The sequence below is a fragment of the Haemorhous mexicanus genome, chromosome 1 (genome assembly GCF_027477595.1).
Source record: "Haemorhous mexicanus isolate bHaeMex1 chromosome 1, bHaeMex1.pri, whole genome shotgun sequence".
In the NCBI taxonomy this organism is placed as follows: domain Eukaryota; kingdom Metazoa; phylum Chordata; class Aves; order Passeriformes; family Fringillidae; genus Haemorhous; species Haemorhous mexicanus.
The window spans coordinates 5,584,769-5,604,595 of record NC_082341.1 but is presented as its reverse complement, the minus strand read 5'-3'; the positions used below and the strand labels follow the sequence as shown (position 1 = coordinate 5,604,595).

Below are 19,827 nucleotides of genomic sequence, written 5' to 3'. Positions count from 1 at the left end.
CTGAGTGCATGACCTTACACTTTGTATTTCATAATTCCATGCATCATGCATTAATTCAATAATGGTTATGCAATCCTGCCTACAGGATAGTGTGATACCCTGGATTGGTTGTGCTTTCTACCTTAGTGTTCTCAGAAAATGTCATCAATATTTTCCTGAGTGAATGGACAGCAGGGAAAAAAAAAAAAAAAAAAGGCTAGGACTGATCCTAAAGGAGGAATTCCATTCTTACATTCTGCTTTTAAGGAAAATTCTTAAGGTATCAGTTTCCTGGTTACAGACCTTACATGTTTACATGTTTATGACTCCAGTATTGCAAGATCCACCTTGGAATGCAGCAGTGATTTGCCAGCTTGTGGTGGGTTGGGGAACAGGGGGTGTGCCATGGATGTACTGGGATGTGTGAATGGGACAGAGGTGAGGGAACAGCAGCCCAGAACTCAGCCCTGAGGGCCACTTAATGCACTGCAGCTCTGTGGATTTAACACTGAGATGCTTTTTGGCTCATGCAGCCCAGCTGGAGCAGGAGCAGAGACAGCAAGTGCATTTCATGCTGTCCTTCCCTTGGTGGCACTTCAGGAGAGGCTGGCAGGATCCATCCTACATCCTGGTGGCCACCAGAGGGTAAAAGTGTGGCTTGACCAGGGTGTGTCACACACACCCAGTGAGGCTGGGAGGTTGTCCTGCCCGTGATGGAAGTGTCACTTTTATTCATGCACATTGTTAGCACCCTGTCACAGACAAATTTTCTGAAAAATCCTTTTGCTAGGATTTTTCTCCTGAGAAGCTGAGAGGCCTCGGAAACGAAATGGAAACAATAATTATCTGATTGCTTGGAATGTGATCTGGAGGTTGCTTACCAACAGGTGCATCTTTGATTGGTTCCATGTGGATTGTTTCTACTTGATGACCAATCCCAGTCCAGCTGTGTCAGGACTCTGGTCAGTCACAAGATTTTATTATGCATTCCTTTGCTAGCCTTCTGATGAAATCCTTTCTCTTTTCTTTAGTGCAGTTCTAAGATATCATTCTCTTTTGATATAATATATATAATAAAATAATAAATCAGCCTTCTGAAACATGGAGTCAAGATTCTCATCTCTTCCCTCATCCTGGGAAGCCACAAACACCACCACAGCACACAGCACACACAGCTGTCCCCTGAGAAGTGGCTGCTGTCCCATCAACTCTGGCCAGAGCAGGGGGATCAGGACCTGCCTCCTGACCCTAATCATCTCCTACATCATCTCAATAATTCCTCTCTTGGTGATTTTCCTTGTTCACCTCAGTAACATAAATATACATTAAAAAAACGTTAAGCCCTTTTGAAAACTTAGCAAAAAACCATAATTATTCACTCAGCTATTTCAGAATCTCTCTCTTCCAAATGAGGAAAAAATTCTTATGATCTGTCTGGATTGGCATTACCTTGTAAAGCAGCCTCAATGACTCTAAAATGCCACCTGGCAGTAGCAGCACAGCTTTATTGTGCAAAAGGCAGTTACACTGCACATAGTTTTCCAACTATATTGTAAAGTTTAGCTCCTTGAAGATGATTCACTCACCAGCTGACCAGCCTTCAATATAGTTTCGTGTGGCATTGCACACAAATTGTCCCAGACATTTTCAGGATATATGAATACAACCCAAAGAATAAGGATATACTAAAATTCCTTTCAACAACTGGACTGCTCTATAACATGATGTTGCCCAGGGCACTTCATAAGTTTCCTGACTCTTCTTCACCATTCCTTTGAATTTTCATGTTAGTGAGGCTGGATAAGACCTGAAAGCCAAATCACTGAACACACCACACAATTGCAGTGCTTGTAACAATTTCAACACCAGTTTGCAGACTTTACAGGAGTTCAGATGCAAGTTTGCTCCATAATCCTCAGCCTTGCAGTTGGGAAAGTGACCACAGACATCACCATAAGGCAGATGTGACAGATAAAAGTGTTTAATTTAGATGCATGCACAGATATGCTACACCAAGGTTTTCTCCAAGCCTCTAGATACCATGGGAGAATTTAGAGTCCAAATGAGATACAGCCTCAGGCTAATATTCCTTATCAGAACAGACTCCTGAAATTCAGAGGAGGAACAAGGATCTCAGCAAGCTAAAAGAGAGACTTTGCTGGCACAGATGTCAATGGAGTTACAATTTAAAGTTTTTGCACATCAGTATTTTTATCTGAAAGGGCTCATGGTGCTTTTAAGCTACCAGAACATTTGATGATGGTCTGATGATGTTATGAGAGTGAGTTGGTGAGTTCAATCCACTCATACTGAAGAAAGCAACACTTTTTCTGATGCCAGAGGTATAAGATGACCTCCTCTCTACCTACTAATCAACATCATGAAATCTCCATGTAGGCACTGGATCAGTCTTATGATTCACAATCTGCTGTTCTTTCACCTATAAATAATTTCCTTCTTTTTTTTTTCTATGAGAGACCAAACACAAGAATTATTCCTCTTTATCAGTCTTTGCCACATCCTTACAGAACTGTTGGCTGGAAAGTGTAAAGCTAACAATTTTCTCTTTCAGCTGACCAATAACTTCAGCTTCTCCATGCAGACAGGGTTTTTCAATACCTGGTTTTACATCTGGGACAGTCTGTTTTTTTTTTTTTTTTTTTGAGCACTGAAGGTTAAATATACGTAGATAATGTTAATGCAGTCTCTGCTGAGACAGATTTCACACTTAGCAGAATTTGTGTACACTAATAAGTGTTAATATCTAAGGGTATCAGATGTTGCTAATTCACATCTTTTAATAATCCATGAATATTTCAAATGTTAACATTTTACCCAGAATTTAGCACATATTATTTCCAGCTTTCATCATCATACACAGAACACATTGCTTAATGGCAGGGGGAAATTAACTTTCTAGATCTCAGGCTAAACTCTCCTTAAAGATATAATAAATCATGTTTTTCCCTAAATAAAGAAAGTAATATTCTGTCCCTGCTCTTCTAATCAAATTTAATTCCAAAAGAAATTTATAGAAATGGTAAGTCATAGAAAAAACCATAAATAATTTCTCACTTTCTGAGTAATTACAGTTTCATCTTTTGACTTTTATTTTAAAAAACCCTCAAAAATATACTTTGCTCTTGCAATCAACATTTTCATGTGAAAATTACTGTTAAAATTTAAGTTAATGTAAACAAAGCAACACACTTTCCTTTTCTACAGGCTCTTTCAAAAACTTTTCTACCCCAGCAGCTGAGAACCAAAATATTGGGTACTTAAAAGCAAAGCAACGACTAAAAGCTGTTGGTAGCAAAAAACTAACGTTTTTTTTTTTTGTTTTACAGCATCATCTACTATTAAATAACTCACTACATAAACAGTAAGGCCATTAGAGCCACAATGTCAAAGATGCTCTGTAAGCTGAACAGGCAAAACATTTCCACAATGACTGAAAGCCAGCAAAGCTCTCCTTAAGATGTCAACAGGGAAATATAATTCAGTCTAAATAGGTTCAGAGCTTATGTAAGCCATGCTTATGGGATACTCTATTAAAAAACCAGCAAGTGAGCCAGTGACATTACTGTAAACAAAACCTGCAGCTTCCTAAAACATGCAGGCTAAAGATGTTCAAAACTCCTCTCAAAGACACTGTGCTGTGGTATGGTTTGTGTGCTCTGGGCCAGAAGTGAAGGCAAATATAAATATGCCCCAAAACAGGGAGAGCTGAGGTGATACTCACACCTGTACAGAAAAGAGATCAGGAAAGCCTTCAGCCCTATGAACAGCATAAAATATAAAATCACTGTGATCAACTACCTTTCTTCTAGTAAAACATCTGCTCTTCTGAAAAACCCAGCAAGTCCTCATTCCCCACAAGCCAACTAGTAATGCAGCTTTGGGATAGGAGCAAACCTGTCTTGGTGACAACCCAGTTCATTGAATTAAAATTGTGGAGTAACGTGAGATTTGCTGTTTCTGGATTAAAAAACGGTACATTTGCACATGCCCACTAGGAAAGGAAGGAAAGAAAAAGAAAAAACATCTTGAGAACTCACCACCAGGTTTCCTATCACCATGACCAACAAGAAGACGAGAAGGCACAGTGGCTGCCCAGCTACTTCCATGCAGTCCCACATGGTCTCGATCCACTCTCCACACAAAATGCGGAAGATGATGAGGAACGAGTGGAAGAAGTCGTTCATGTGCCACCGTGGCAGGTTGCCAGTGGTGCTTATCTTCTTCACATTGTCCAAGTAGCTCTTCCCAAAAAGCTGCATTCCTACCACGGCAAAGATGAAGACGATGATGGCCAGCACGAGAGTGAGGTTACCGAGGGCACCCACTGAGTTACCAATGATTTTAATGAGCGTGTTTAAGGTGGGCCAGGACTTTGCCAACTTGAAGACTCTCAGCTGTGAACAGAACATAAACAACAGTGTCAGCTCACAGAAGCGTCAGCCATTTCAGCCAATGAATTATTCAAGTGAGTAAAACGTGAAAGATGTTAAATGCTGCAGTGCGTGTGGTACAAGGTGATTTTAGCCATACTTCCTGTTAACCTCATTACTTCTATTAATAAAACATCAGTTGGGCTTCTCAGATGAGAATTAAGTTTTCCTGAGCTATGCTGTGCCTGGTTAGATAGACATGGTTTTAATGGCACATTCCCCCACTGGGGGGGAAAGGATGGAAATATGACATTTATTTCTCAGTATTTTCTTTTGTGTTGTTTTTCCTCCTCAAAAAAAACATCCCGGTAGGCATCTGGAGGGAGGGATTTCAGGTTTGGTCCCACAATGAGAGAAGGAATTCCTCTGTGCTTCAGAGCAAGTCTCAGTCAGATGTTATTAGCTGTTAGCTCCCAGGGTGAAAATCACCTCTGTGCCGAGGATCACGCAGTCTGGGCACAGCCCACGGCCCACTTAAGACCTATTTTAAGGATGTAAATGGTGCCTAGCCCTTGTGCTGTGTTTTCAGCTGAAGGTCTAAATTAAGCCCTATTGAAGCAGGATTGCTCCAAAAACTTCAGGGAGACACTTAGGACAGTGATGGAAAATTAATGCTTTTGAGCAATGCAGAGAATTTTGAGGGGGAAAAAAATTAATTTTCTTCTGGTAAATGTACCCACAAGGGATTATTTTCCTGATCTTAAAAATTTTGAAGCCATATCATGGCCAGAATAATTAGCACGGACATCCTGGTACATGAAGTGCAACACAAATGTCAAGCTGGCAAGGAAAGTACTTTTCTGTTCCAGAATGTTGCCAGTCTCTCATTAATAGAACACCACTGTCCCCTGCTTAACAAAGGAGCTGACAGCTAAGGAGTTCCCGTGAAAGACAGATGCTGTGTTATGCTGATCAGTTCTAGAAAAAAAAAAAAAATCTCTCTCTGCATAATTCAGACATTTTCTTTTGACAACATCTAAAAGAACAGTGGCATGTTTATAACATAATTTAGGAATAACAGCTCCTGAAACAACAAGTTATCAGCTCTTGCATTTCTTGGGCTATCAATTTTCTCCTGTCTGTGCTAACAGGTGCACAGGTATAAGATGGCAGATCTTTATTACAGATTGGAATTCAAATATTTTAAGTGTGCTACAAGTACCTGGCACAGCTAGAAGGAATCAAATTATGTTCTCATTTACCCTGATGTAAATCTGGAACCATTCCATTTATCCCACAGTAATTAGTGTCACATACTGCTTACCAGCTTGCAGCAATTATAGGCAGATGCATTTTTAAGAAAATATGTTGCATTCATGTCAGAGTTTATATGTAATTTAAAAAAGATGGTTAAGAAGAGAATAAGACCATTACCAGTCGAAAGGAGCGTAAAACAGACAGGTTTCCCATGCTGGACAAACCCAGTTCCATCAGGCTTAGAATAACAATTATGCTGTCAAAAATATTCCAGCCCTGTTGGAAATAGTAGTAGGGGTCAAGGGCAATAACTTTGAAGATCATTTCTGCTGTAAAAATCCCAGTGAAGACCTGCAGGAAGGAAATATGAAGTCAAACTAACCTTTTAAGCACAGCTCCTTGCTTGTGGAGTTTCCACTCTCACAGGTGAACCCAGCAGAAAGTCACACACATTCAAACAAATACTGGTTTCTTTTGGGGCTGACTCCTTATCTCTATTACAATTTTGTCTAGTCTTTTCACAATAATACCTGATACTGCTGTAAACTTATAATGACATCTGTCTTGAGGATCTGGATCAGAACATACATTTCTATCTCCTTCCATCATCTGAATAATCATAGTGGCAAAAAAAAAAAAAGGGAAAAAAAAAGGTATAAAAGTGTATTTTATAAAGGTTAAACCTATATATTTCAGTGGAGAAAGCTAAGTGAATGGAGAGTGTTAAGGGCTATTTGGGTTGCAGTGTATCTGGTGTATTATCCCTTTTTATTTTGTTCTTATTATCAATAGAAGGGCAATGCACGCCTCCAGTTATTCTGGGGTTATTGCTGGCAGCAAAGACGATTAGAAACTAATTTGAGTCTTGGTGGGTTTGTTTTTTTTATTCTTACAAATAGTTATAGCAATTTTCTTCTCACTGCATCTTGGGAACACATTGGTTATTTATGACCCAGTTCAAATGTCATATGTTGGAGCTTCTAATTGGAACATTTTTCTTTAAAACAACATATAAATATTACCTAGGAGGCAGAGGGAGCAGGGAAAGGAAGGCTGCTGACAGCAAATTCACTTTTAATAGATTCCTGTAAAGCATCCCAGAGAATCAGACTTTGTACTTTTGCATGTCCTGCTTAAGTAAGGTTTTAAATGCATAGTTCAATGCTGCAATCAACTTAAAATGACAAAATGTGGGCACCAAGTTTGTCATACACTGTTTTATTTTAATGTCACATCCTAGTACAAACTGCCCAGAGCTTTGTGTTTCTGGAGAATTCTGCAATTTCTGAAATAGATACATTTGCAGAAATGGATATCTGTAAAATTAAAATACATGGTTTTCCGTGAAACAATCAACAGTAATGCACTTTGTTGGTCAAAACAGAGGGGGAAATCCAGAAGTCATGTATCACTAATATAAAGTCAAGGAGAAATGTTTTCCTTCCAAGAAGTTGAATATTTGCAACATTAGCCCAGCAAAACTGTTCAACTCTGAGCAACAGAGATGAGACACCCACTAAGACCTGAAAGGGAAGGAGTAAAATCATACAATCATGATACTAAAGAATAAAAATAAAATATCATAGCCTGAATTTGAGCAAGGCTTGGCTTTGCTCTGTAATACTTCAGGAATTAATTGTTCCAAGTGGCCATTTTACACAATTCCTTATGGAAAATACTTTCTGTTTCCCCTCAGGAAAAGGATCTCCTGGATTGCACAATACCTTGGGACGGAGCAACTTCCCATCACCACCTCATACCAAGAACACAACAAACAACCTGTCTCACATTTCTAATTAGCAAAGAACTTGTGAGTCACAGGGGTTAGAGATACCAAAGATTCCCACCATAATGCTCAAATTTTTCCTGGGACAGAGAGCGAGACGAAACTGGATGTCTGTGAAATTCTATCCAGGGGACTGCCTTAAAAAAGCTACAAGACCACGCTGCACACATTATGCAACCCTCTTGCTGAGAAAATGACTCAGGAGGATCACTTTCTTTGCCTGAATCATTTTAATCAATAGCCTTCTGAGAAGGAAATGTCACAGCAAGGCAGCAAAATGTCTGAGCCTTCCTGAAGGCATCAGGAGCCATGTGTGTATGTACCAGCCACAATTCCACACAGCACCTGCTCCACTGCACCTGCACAAGGGGCTGGGTGTTTCTTGTGATAAAAGCTGGAAAGAAAACAAGTAGCTTAACATCCCACTGGTGCTAAATATGACACTGCTGATGTGGAGCACTTTGTCTTAAAAAAAAAACCCAAACCCTTTTATCTGTCGTTTCAGCCATTTAGGCTTTAATGTTGCATAATGGTACCTCAGCTTCTAAAGGAAAACAGAAATTGAGGGAGTTCTTGCTCTCTCCACTCATTTTTAAAGTGGTGGCACTGCGTGGGCAGATGAACTCTGTACACGTGCTCGGCTGGCCTTCTGATCACATTTGAAAATGTTCATTCCTGTAAGGGATGAGCTAAAGGGGCCTGAAAGGAGCAGATGCTGAATGAAGGAGATGGAAAATCACAGCGGGAGAGAACCAATGGCTGGCAGATCCAGAGAAAGAAAATCCATATTCCATTTTTTTCTTTCATTTCTCTCAGAAACATTTGCTCAGAGTAAAAAAAAAAAAAAGAAAAAAAAAAGCCAAAGACCTGCCCTGTTTAATATTTCCCCTGTTTAATGCTAGCATAATCACTCAAAGAGGGTTAGATGTAACGGGAAGACAGCCAGCCAGCCAGTGTGGGGGCAGAGGGGGGGCTGCCAGTCTGCAGCTCAGGGGATGCAGTCACCTGGCAGCCTGCCCTGGAGCTGGGACTCCCTTTCCTTTCACAGGGAATTGCAAAAAATGTCAATTTTCATTACAAATGACTTTGCAAAATCTTCCACGAAATGGAGTTACCTTTCTCTGACCTGCTCTGCTCACAATTAATCCAGTTATGCAGAGGTTTAGTAAAGCTGGTGAGGGTGAGCTGAGACAGGCTGGGATCACAGACCCAGCCTGGGATCTCAGGAGAAGGGGAGCCCCGAGCCATCAGCCTGCTACAAAAAATGCAGGCAGGCTGTTTTGCTTACTTTACACTTTAGCACAAGGAAGAGAAATAGCTCTAGGCAGTACTAAGAAACACACAGTGAGATTTTTCTTCTCTTTTTTTGGCAAAATTTTGCAAAATTTACTTTGTAAAATTTCTCTCCCTGGAAAAAAAAAGAAAAAAAAAAAAAAGAAAAGAAAAAAAAGTGTCTCTCTGTAAAATATCCCCATCAAAAATTCCTGTCTCTACTGATTGTCTAATTTCCTGATGGCACCTGGCACAGCCTGCTCAGCCCTGGCAGCTCTACAGGAGCTGTGTTGGCAGGAGGGGAGCCAAGGGCTAAAGTTTCACTGCCTGTGGTCTGCAAAGGGGGAAGATGATCTGCCAAAAGCAGAGTGAGGAGCAGACACCTTGACTATCCCAAGTGCCAGAGAGGGAAGTGGAGGCTTTGCCACCTGCTTTGATGGACGCAAAGGAATTTTTTCAAGTCATCTTAGAAGGCCACAAATTGTTGAGCAACAAGAAGGAATGTTGGCTGCAAAGTGAAGCTGGTGCAGTCCTGTAAGATGATTTCCAAGCTATCCTTATTTACTGCTTTCTGCAGAGGGCAAGAGCATGGCTTTGGAGCAAGAGAGACCCAAACAGATTTTTGCTTAGCACAACAGCAGAGGGAGATTTGCCAAGGCATATCAGATGAAAAGCTGGAGACAGGTCCCACAGCCTAGGGGAGTAACCTCAAACTCAACCCATGGAAGCCCAGAGCTGGAAATAACAAGGACCAGGGTAAAGAAAAAAAATTTGTATGCTATATTCCATATCCTAGGACTGATACAAAATGCCTGATACAAATTTCAACTACCTACCAAATGGGCCAGAATGAGAAACTTCTCACTCAAGGCAGGTCTCACACCTGCAGTGTCTCTGTGTGCTCCCACTGTGGTCAATGGCTACTACAGTCACAGCCCTACAGGCCACTCTTCACCTTTTCCAAAAGCAAATGTCACTACAACGTCACATTCATGGGGCTTGAAACTGTCCATTACTTTCCATTGACTTTAAAAAGAGACAAAGACAACTGGCACAGACTCCCACACTGTAAATACCTAAAATTAGGTGACATTAATCCAGCTTTGAGATACTGCAGCCTCTGTTTTTACAGAAATAAAGGACTTTTCTAACCTGTGCTGTGAAGCCCTCAAATGCAAACTTGTCAGCATCCACCTTCCAGATTCTCCAGATCACTTTTGTTCCTATAGGATATCTCTGCTGCTGCCACTACATTTTAGGGGCAATCCCACCATGCCATAGCTAGGTGGCCTGTGCCTTTTCTAATTTAGACTCTTCTACAATTAAAAGGATTCTAAACGTTAAGTTTTCAAGCAGTAACACATGGCAACTTTTAAACATAACTCAGAGAAAGATGATTAAAGAGAAAGATTATTCCATTTTGAGTGGCACCCTGGGTCACAAATTGTGTCACATTGCCCTTGGAAAGGCTTTTCTGCTGTCCCTGCAGCTTGACTGTGGACTGTCCCTCTGCTTTTCTTTGGACAAGTGTGGTCTCTGCTTGCTTTGCACCTCTATACCCACCTGCTCTGGCTGGCACATTAAGCTTCCCCTCAAAGCACTGGCTGTGCTTTGCTCCCCGTCCCCTCTGCCCCAGGGTTTTCACAGGACCCAGCACATGTAGAAGATCACTACAGGCACCTTCCAGCATAGATATCAACCCATGATCAAACACAACTCCATTTCCCTCCAGCATCTTGCCTTGCTTTTTTTTTTGTAAGTTTCTGTTTTAACATAAAAGCCACTATTAGTCACCAAGAATTGCTGCCTTATGGGTGCTTTACCAGAAAACCTGAATAAAGCTCATTAACCTTTCTCTTATCTCATTTCCTTAAACAGATATCTCTCAGGAACAGCCCAAAACCATGGCTTTAATGGTTACTAATACCATCAGAATACGTTAGCTTGATAAAAATAGACACTTGCTCCTCATTCAGTTCTCTTCAGAAAGAGGAGGCTGAGAGGACTTGCTTGGCAAAGGCAAAGCAATGCTGGCAATTACCAAAATGGGACATTCCCAAGCCATGGCCAAAACTTTAAAAAGCAGGAATTTCACCCCTCAGGTGGCACTTCAAGTTCAGGCTGACTTACCAAATTGCCTATGTACAGCATGTGCTCAAACTCCTTGGTCATCTTGTAATGCTCCAGGGCCATGAAGAGCGTGTTCAGCACAATGCACAGGGTGATGGTGAGGTCAGTAAACGGGTCCATGACCACAAACTTGACAAATTTCTTGATTAAAAGCCAAAGTGGGCAGCAATCCCAAATGAGGAATTTAACAGCAAAGTGGTTCCAGCAGGGAGGGCATTTCTGGTGCGATTCCTCAAGCTCTAAGTCACAAGCAGCAAAGTCACAGTCAATTCACACTGAGTTATACGACAAGAGAACACTTAAAATTACTCATTACACAGAGGAAGGCCCACAAATTACCCCAAACTTTTTTCAAAGATAAAAATATTCCTGTCGTAACAAGCTGGCAAATTACACACTTTGGGGTTTTAGCCAGTTGACCTGCACTTAGCAGACAGTGACCTGTTCTGAAAGTAAAAACCTTTTAAAAGTGTCACAGGCAAAAAAGTGAGAATCACACTAAATATGTGAAGTCTAGTATTATATATAGGCTTGGATTCTTACTCTATTTTCCATTTTGCCAATTTCAAATGGATAAGAATACACTATCTTCATTTAACTTAGGTTGGAATATCTAATTTTCATTCCCTGCTCACATTTTCAAAGTATCTTAAGTAATACCTTTTAAAGCAGATAAGAGATGAAAGTGCTTGAATCCAATATTTAAAGCTGATTTAAGTACTTGAGGACCAGAGTATCACTGGTTGTCAACAGAGTTTCTGTCCTTGATGTGCAATCCAAAAAAGCATTAAATATCTGATTTTTCTCAAAGGCCCACAGACAAAATCAGGGAGCACATAAGCCAGTTTCAAAATGCGACTAAAAATGTGCTTTTTAAAGGTGCTTTTAAAATATTGCCTGTAATACCACTTTTACATGCTCATTTTACCTATGCACCAAAGAATTGAAATAGCTTCGTAAGTATAATTTGTGTTAATGGTGAAAAAAAGAAAAGTCAAAAAAGACAGGTAATGGCTAAAAGACAATGATCAGCAGAATTGCTTAATGCCTTCCTTTTCTGATTCCTTTATGGGCATGGAATGCTGCATTATGGCTTTAGTCTATATAATTAGAAGCTGCACTGATAACAGGAAAACTTCAGCCAAGGCTGTTATTTCAATCAGTTCATAAACAGTCTTCTCTCCCAAGGCAGGAAGCATTTGGGACAAGGGGAAATGGCCCCAAGCTGTGCCAGGGGAGCTTCAGATTGGATATTGAGGAAAAAAATCTCATCACTGAAAGAGTGGTTAAGCACAGATGGAGTCTCCATCCCTGGAAGTGTTCAAAAACTGAGTGGACGTGGCACTTTGCAATATGGTTTGGTGGCATGGGGGAATTCAGTCAAAGGTTGGACTTGCTGATCTTGGAGAACTTTTCCTCAGATTCTCTGATTCTTTACCCACTTTTCTTCAAAGAACAACAGAACTGTGCTATTAGGTGTCTTCCATCAAGCTTTCAAAATGCCATATGGTGTCCTACCTGCACGGGTTTTGCCCACACATCCACACTGCTCAGAGATCTTTGGGAAATCAAATTGCTCCCAAGAAATGACTCTTTCCAGACTCCAAAGAGAGAGTTTACAGGTAAACCCTAAAATAATTTGAGAACCATGGATTTCAATGCAAATTTTTTTTTTTTTTTTGAAACTTGCCTCTGAAAGCAATAAAGAGTTTAAGGCAGTCAATTCCTTAAGGATCCAATTTTCCAGGTAAATCTAGAACATATGGATCTATATCCTCATTCTTCACAACATGAACCCCTTTAAGTTCAGGTTGCTGCTAAAAGGTTTGGTTTGGTTGGTTTCACCCCCTTCAGCCTCAGCCACGTGTTATCTCTCTGTCTTTTTGCCAGCTTTGGTGCTCCTGGACCTTCTGGGTGAGCTGGTTCTGCTTGTTGATCCAGCTGAAAACCAATCACACAAAGTGCAGGAACACAGGGAAGGAGAAGGGTAGGACTGTTGTCTTTTGGCAGTGATGTGGCCTTAAAATGGTTTAAATCAATTAATAATCCACATCCTTTCCCAGTAAATATGATATTTGGAAAGCACAAAATATTTAATTTTTTTCTAATCTCTGCAAAAGAAAAAGTAAAATTAGCCTCTGTTCTTTCTGCTACTGTTAAAAAATGATCAGAAAAATATAGCCAGCATTGTGATGGCTTTCCTCTTATTTTTCAATTTAAACAGAAATAAGGACTTTCTTGTCTGCAAGGCTTTGTAATGTCTGGAAAAAACAGACAGTTGTTGACTGCCCAAGAGCTAAGAGCAGAAACCAAATAAGTAAAGGGGAAGGGATTTCTGAGCTGGCTGTTTCAAAGTTTGGCACAAATTTTATAGCCTCGAATATGGTTTAATCCTGTGATATATTTTATTCTGATCTGATGTTCCTTGTCAACAAGTATTCAATTTCAATGACTAAGCAAAATCTGGGAGTTAGGAAACATTTGATAAGTATTTTTTCTACATAGAATCATAGAATCATTTAGGTTGGAAAAGACAGCTAAGATCACTGACTCCAGCTGTCATCCCTTGACTGCCAAGTTCACCACTAAACCACATTCCTGAGTGCCATGTCCTCTGAGTTATCCTAGCCTGGATGGTGTCTATTTCTGTGGTATAAAGGAATAGAAAAATGCCATTAAATAAACAAGAACTCCAGAAGTCCAGACCTTTTAGGCATCCTTAACACATTACAAGAGAGCAAATCAGTCACAAAGCTAATTGCTAAAAAACTCCACAGAAAACAAATAAAACCTTTGCAGAGTACATTAAACACTGGAATACACCAAAGCAATTATTTCCCTATTAAGAACACAGCTCTTTATTCATTCAAACAGAAATATTTCTTCTGGCCACAATACTGCTGAATATAACCGTGGGGAGGGTAAAAAACTGAGGAAGAGGAAGGGCTTTGTGGTTTCACACTGGGCAGTGTCCAGGTCCTGTCTGTAAGGTGAGTCCCTATCCATCAGTCATACAGAGAATTAGGCTGCAGGAGAACCCACAATTTCCCTTGCTACTGTGCTCTTGACTGACATTTTTCTGTGCTCTTCTTAGGTGCTACCTCCTCCTTAATTTCTGTTTGCAGTGTAGGAGACACAAGAAATTGTAGGAAGCCCTTTCATGCTACAAGGCAAAAGAATGGGGATGTGGGGGTCTTACTCTGAGTTGTCTTGCTGTCAATAAATTTGCAGGAGGAAAATGCAAAGTTCCTGCCTATGGAAACCCAGTGGAGGAAAATCCTCTTGCACCTCATGAGAAGAGCAGTGGAAGAATTGGTTGAAAAATATTTGTGTGCTTAAAGCATCCCTTGAGCATCCTCAGATTTCATGGTGGGACTCAAACACACACCACACTGCAATGTCCCTGTTGTGAGAGACTTAGAGACTTTGAGACTTTCCTCCCCCACAATTTGGAGGTTCTGCACATGCCAGGCTTTCCATCATCCCCAGAGAGATGAGACACCAGCACATGCACAGTCAGTCATCCAAAACCAGGCTGACACTCTGCTACCCTGCACTCCAGTGAGCCCTGTGCACACCTAACACCACAACAGCACAAAATCTTTTATATGGCATTTTCTCTGGATTTTCACAAGTCCATGGGTAAGACAAGGACTGTGCTGCCTCTCTTATAGGGGTTGCAATAACTACCCTTAGTGCCTTCTTTCAAAATGATATCAGGGCATTTTTTGTCACTTTTTTCCTGCCTTTTAACACAGATGTGGTTTTGAGCTGGGAAACTGAGGATGTCTCTTACCTTCCAGGGCACTGGTGATGATGCTGACAGCACTCACTGCCCTCTGCCTCTGAAAGGGCTCATCTGAGTGGTCCACGGAGGGCCGGTGGGGCATCAAAAGCTGTTTCTTGCTTGCCTCATCTGAGGGGGAGGTCTGTTCAAAGGAACACACTGCATCAGCACAGTAAAACCAAGGCAGATACTGGGTAGACATTTCAAAACTGCCTAAGCATTAATTTTGTCATCTGAAGAGTCTAAAGCTCACTGACTTCTGAGTTAAAGGCACGCTGGTGGGGCACAGCTTTTGAAAGTGGCACTTTGAGCAATTTTGAAAAATTTGTTCTGCCCTTTACCTTCATGTAAACTGTGGGTGAAAATAAAGGAAGGCTTACAATGCCAGAGGAATAGCAGTGCTGCTTTCCCATGCTCTTTGCCTGTGAAAGAAGGCCTGCTTAATTACATTAATTAATCCATTATTTCTGAAATGTGTTAAGTATTTAATTATACAGCTAGAAAAGGAAAAGGGCGTGGGTAACAGCTCCATTGCAGACCTCTGATATCATACCAAGCAAACTGACTCCCCAACACATGTTTTCCCTTGTTCTGAAACACTGCCAAATCTCAGGAACATATTGTCATTGTGGTGATCTTTGGTGTTATGGATTCTGAAGCTCCATAATTAGGGGAGAGACTTAGCTTCTTTTTCTCAGGAAAAAAATAAATAACCTAACCCTTGTTCTCATGTTTCTCAAGGAAAAGAATAAAAAAAAAAAGAAATCAAATACTAGAAAAACAGAACTTCCAAACTGTCTTTGTTTAATGTCTCATTTTAAATTAGTTTTATGCTTTTTGTAGGCTTGGGTTTCTGAAGCCAGACAGAAATACAGTATAGCTGAAGACACACACTGCATGAAACACTTTATATTGTCAGCTCACAGGAGCAAGATGTTAAGGCTTTTATTATTACAAGCTCCCACTTCATATAGAGAACAAATCCCACTTCGTTTACTCCTCCAGATCCCACACAGGTGGAAGGAAAAGTGGTTGAGGTGCAAGAATCTGGGAAAGCCAGGTTTAACATCATTCTCTGCCACAGACTTCCTGGTTGAGACCCTCAGCTTCCCAAAATAAATGTTTAACAGCCCCTGCCCTGGTCCTGAAGCATGCAGGCTGTGAGATCTGAGACCCTGTGTAACAAGACAGGTGTAGATGGATGGATCCTGATGGCTCTTGTGTTATAGCTCAAGGAAACAGGAAATGAAAATAAATCCCTACAAAGATGAGAACCTCTGGTTTATTCAGATATCAGAGTAGCTGCTTTTGTTTCTCCATAGACAAATGAGCTACAGGAGTTAGATTCAGTCTTCTGGATCTTCTCATCACTTGGGTCTGAAATAGCCCTGACTGCCCTGATCAGCACCTGGAATGCCAACTGAGATGTGCCAAAAGCAGCAGCTCCACAGCTCTGCTGCTCATGCCCAGGGGCCCAGGATTCATTCTTTTCACCATTTCTCTACCAAAAATGCTCTTCAGAAAGGCAATTCCACGAGAAAAGCAAGAAACAAAGGTGCTGAAGCTCTATGAGCTGTCTTTCTGGACTGTGACCTCTTCAGGGCAGGGGATATCCCCAGAAAAGGGCAAAAATGTTTGGCCACTTGTTGACAATGAAAATGATAACCAGGATGCTGGTCCCAGGTCACTTCAAGTACTGCAGTTAAAAACACCAATGTCTGCAAGGCCAGAGAAGAGTAAGGACTTTGCAAGCAAGAACTTAAAACATTAGCTGGGCCAGAAAAGCAGTGATGCTCCAAAATGGCCTTTATTTCCTCCCTAAAATGTCCTTTTAAAGAAAAACTCAACAGAATCTGCTCATTGCCCATTGAGTTACTGACTAAGTCATCTCAGAGGGAAAGTTATAAACAGAAACCCTTCAAAGACAGTCATGCACAACTAAAAAACACTCTCTCCTTGGCCTAAGAGCCAGGGAATACCAGGAATGGTGTTTCAGATGCATTAGTTTGCTGATTTCCTTCGCCTCAAAAACATCCAATAAAAACCAATGAAACAACAAATGTTTTATTAATGAAGAAAGCATCTACAAAATTGCATAATCATTCACAGCAGTTTGGAATACATAACAAATACATGGGACCAAAAAGAAATAGCTAGACAGGCTGAAGAAAAACAGGAGGGAGACAATTTTTAAAGTAGAATAAATTTAAACAAAAAAGAAAGGAAAAGCAAAGAAAAAGAGAAAAAAACCCGAAGCACAAGTTTGCCTCTGTAAAATGAACCATAAGAAAACCTCAAATTTCAAATCTCTGTGGATTATTTCATTCTTTTTAAGCTCTAACATCTCCCCATCCTATCTGACCTAAAGCATAGGATGTACCAGTAACAAGTCATCAGACAACCTCATTCCCAAGAGAGTCCTTGATCTGAAAGCCACCTTTTACTCACGAGTGCAAAGTGGTAGAAACCCAAAAGAAAAACATTCACAGGTTAATTATTCCCATTTTTTAAAAATGTATTTAACTGAACCAAGCCCCTGCTCCCTGCCAGCCCCCTGGCTCCAGGCACACAGCAGAGGCTCATCCCCAGAGCCAGGACACAGTGTGTGGCAGGCAGTGCCACTGGGCAAAGATTTGCCAACAGAGCAGTAAATCCAGCACGTAGCCACTCTGTCACTTACTAGGAAGAATTTTTCCAGGAAAGAAAGTTTCCATCCAGGTGAATTGCTTAAAATTACTAAAGCTGCTTAAGGAAGGTCATAAGCTTTTACCCAATGTAAAGAATAGTTATGTGTGGGTTTGGGTTTATATTATTATTATTTATTTTAGAGCAGAGATGGCTGATAGTCACACAAGGAACTGGCAGCTTTTGCACTGTGAGACAGAAACAATTCCAGGAACTGGACAAGCAGGCAGCATAAAGGCTATTATCATCTCTGAGAGAACACATACAGGCACAGTTTCTCATTGTACTTATATTTCTATAGAAATTAAGCATAAAATAACAGCAGTCCCCACAGTGATGCAAGGAGTGTCCCTAGGATCCAGATGAGAAATCACAATAGAGTTAAACATAGGCACCTCCAGCAGGAAAAGATTATTTCTCTTGCCCCCTGACTGACTGGAAAAGTTCCTCCTTTGGATTAGCTAAATTCCATAGAGACAAATATACTATCCAGTAATTTCCATGTAAATGAGGATGTATAAAAGAAGTATTTTCTTCTCACTGCCTACAGTTTTGAACTATGTCAAAATGATTATGTGAAGATGGGCTTAAACATAGCAGCGTTTTTAAAGACCATTTTTGGGAACCAGGACAGGTTTAATTTTTCTCGTACACTTCAACATTTTTCAAGCAAAAAAAAAAAAAAAAAAAAGTGGGCAGGCCACACCATAAGCAATGGAGCCAGTAAGGCACCATCACAAATATTTAATGAAATTGGAGGTGGCCATAATAGAGCACAGCATTAAAAAGAAACCACCTCATTTTGGGGATATTTGACTATTTAAAGAGATGCTTAAACTAAACTAAAGCAGTAAAAAATATTTGTACCAAACCAGAGGGATTTACACTTAGGATGTACAAAATAAAAGTTTGAAATGAGCAGAAACAGAGCTGTGGTGACAACTCTGTGTGACAGCATCAGAGGGAGCTTTTATCCACATAATTTATTGGAGGATTTTTGGATGACTTATTCTGTTGATCTTTATTTCTGAACGTGGAAACTGCTAACACTTTCCCTTTTCACCAGTTCTGTGCCAAAACAAAAAGTAAAAGAGAGAAATTTTACCTCAGGGTGGTTTTAGGATCAACATGAAAACCTCAAACCAATGTGGTCAGCAAAACCCTTTTATGCTTAGCTGAAACAAAAAGCAAGGTCTTTTTTGTTTGTTTTTCTTTTTAAAATAATATCATCTAAAGATAAATTCCTAAATTTTTATTTCAGTCCCTTGATAAACAGCTTGGCCCCTCTCCAGGTGGTTTTCCCTCCTGCCAATCTAGCAATGCTCAGCATTTCAAGTTTCCTAGAAAAGAAAGCCTAAGTGTGACCAAGAGGAAATTCAGGAAAGGCTCTGTGTGCAAGAGTGTGTCCCCAGGTTACTCCAGCCCCACTGTCCATCCCAAACCCATGTCACAGGCTGCCCTGCCCTGCTCCTGGACTGATGGAAAGCTCTGGTGAGGAGGTGCCCCAGGGAGAGCAAAGCAGTGGGGATCACCACCTAACAGCCAGTGCCCACTTGGAAACCACCACTCTTTCAGTCCTGCATCCATTTCTCTTCCACTTCCCACCTCTGGAACAATTGTAAAGTCAGGTTAAATTAAAAATCTTGCGATTTCCTTGGACTGTTACAGGAAAGGCTCCAGTTGGATTTAGGAGGCAAGAAGGGATGGTGTTTTGTGTGTTCCTTAACAATCTAGAAGTTCTTGAAAGCCACAGGTGAGATCATACTCAGCCTCATCAGATTCCATGGATAAACTGAGCTCCAGGTAAGAGGTCATTAACTAAATCAAATTCTGCCCAAGCATATCAACACCCTGTGAAGGGAGGTGTTATTCTAACCTCCTAATTAAGAAACACCAAGACACAGCAGAGCAATGCAAAGACACCAATAAATACTGCAGGAAGGCGCAGAACCTTTAGGTTGTTGTGCCCTGAAGTTACTTACATAATATACAGATTTTCTCTAAATAAGGCAAAAGCCAAAACGTCACCCAGCAATCAGCAGGAGCGTAAAAATGTATCATTTTTCAAAACTCTCAGTTTCAGGTCAAGACACAAACAATTAGGACTTCTAGCATAATCACCAGGTCCTGCTTATGTCTTATTTACACAGGACAGCCCTGAGTGAGTCCCCTGCATTTCCAGAAGAGTGATCAGGACTTGCCATGGGTTTCCTGGGACAAGCTCCCTGCATCCCTCACACTTGACCACCTGTTGCTCTTCCCCTCCAGGTGACGACTGCCAGACCCAGACCTGATTTTGTGAAGGGTTTTTACAGGCCATCCTTTCATATTGCACTACTTTGCTCTTCCTACGACCTCTGCAGGCCCTCTGTCTGGAACCCTCATGGCACTGAACCCTCTGTGCAGCTCCCCACAAGCTCCCCAGGCTCTTTCTAACTAAAAACAACTCCTTGTGGGAACTCTCTTATGGCATGGGGACATCCAAAGTGTGTAGAGATGCCCAGGCTCCTTGTAGAGGGTAGGATGTCCTCCTCTTGCTC

The 19,827-nt window shown here is 40.9% G+C and overlaps 1 protein-coding gene across 8 annotated transcripts in view; it reads right to left on the bottom strand.

Annotated features, from left to right (window-relative positions):
* Window positions 1–19,827, bottom strand: part of LOC132323610 (sodium channel protein type 5 subunit alpha-like) — a 214,937-nt gene that overhangs the window by 91,431 nt on the left and 103,679 nt on the right. For all 8 annotated transcript variants that reach the window (XM_059839042.1, XM_059839034.1, XM_059839059.1 and 5 more), the window contains 4 exons: window positions 14,612–14,744; window positions 10,816–11,054; window positions 5,805–5,978; window positions 4,038–4,394 (listed from right to left, as the gene is read on the bottom strand). In XM_059839042.1, the coding sequence (XP_059695025.1) occupies window positions 4,038–4,394; window positions 5,805–5,978; window positions 10,816–11,054; window positions 14,612–14,744 (903 nt within the window). The remainder of the gene's footprint in view (window positions 1–4,037; window positions 4,395–5,804; window positions 5,979–10,815; window positions 11,055–14,611; window positions 14,745–19,827) is intronic.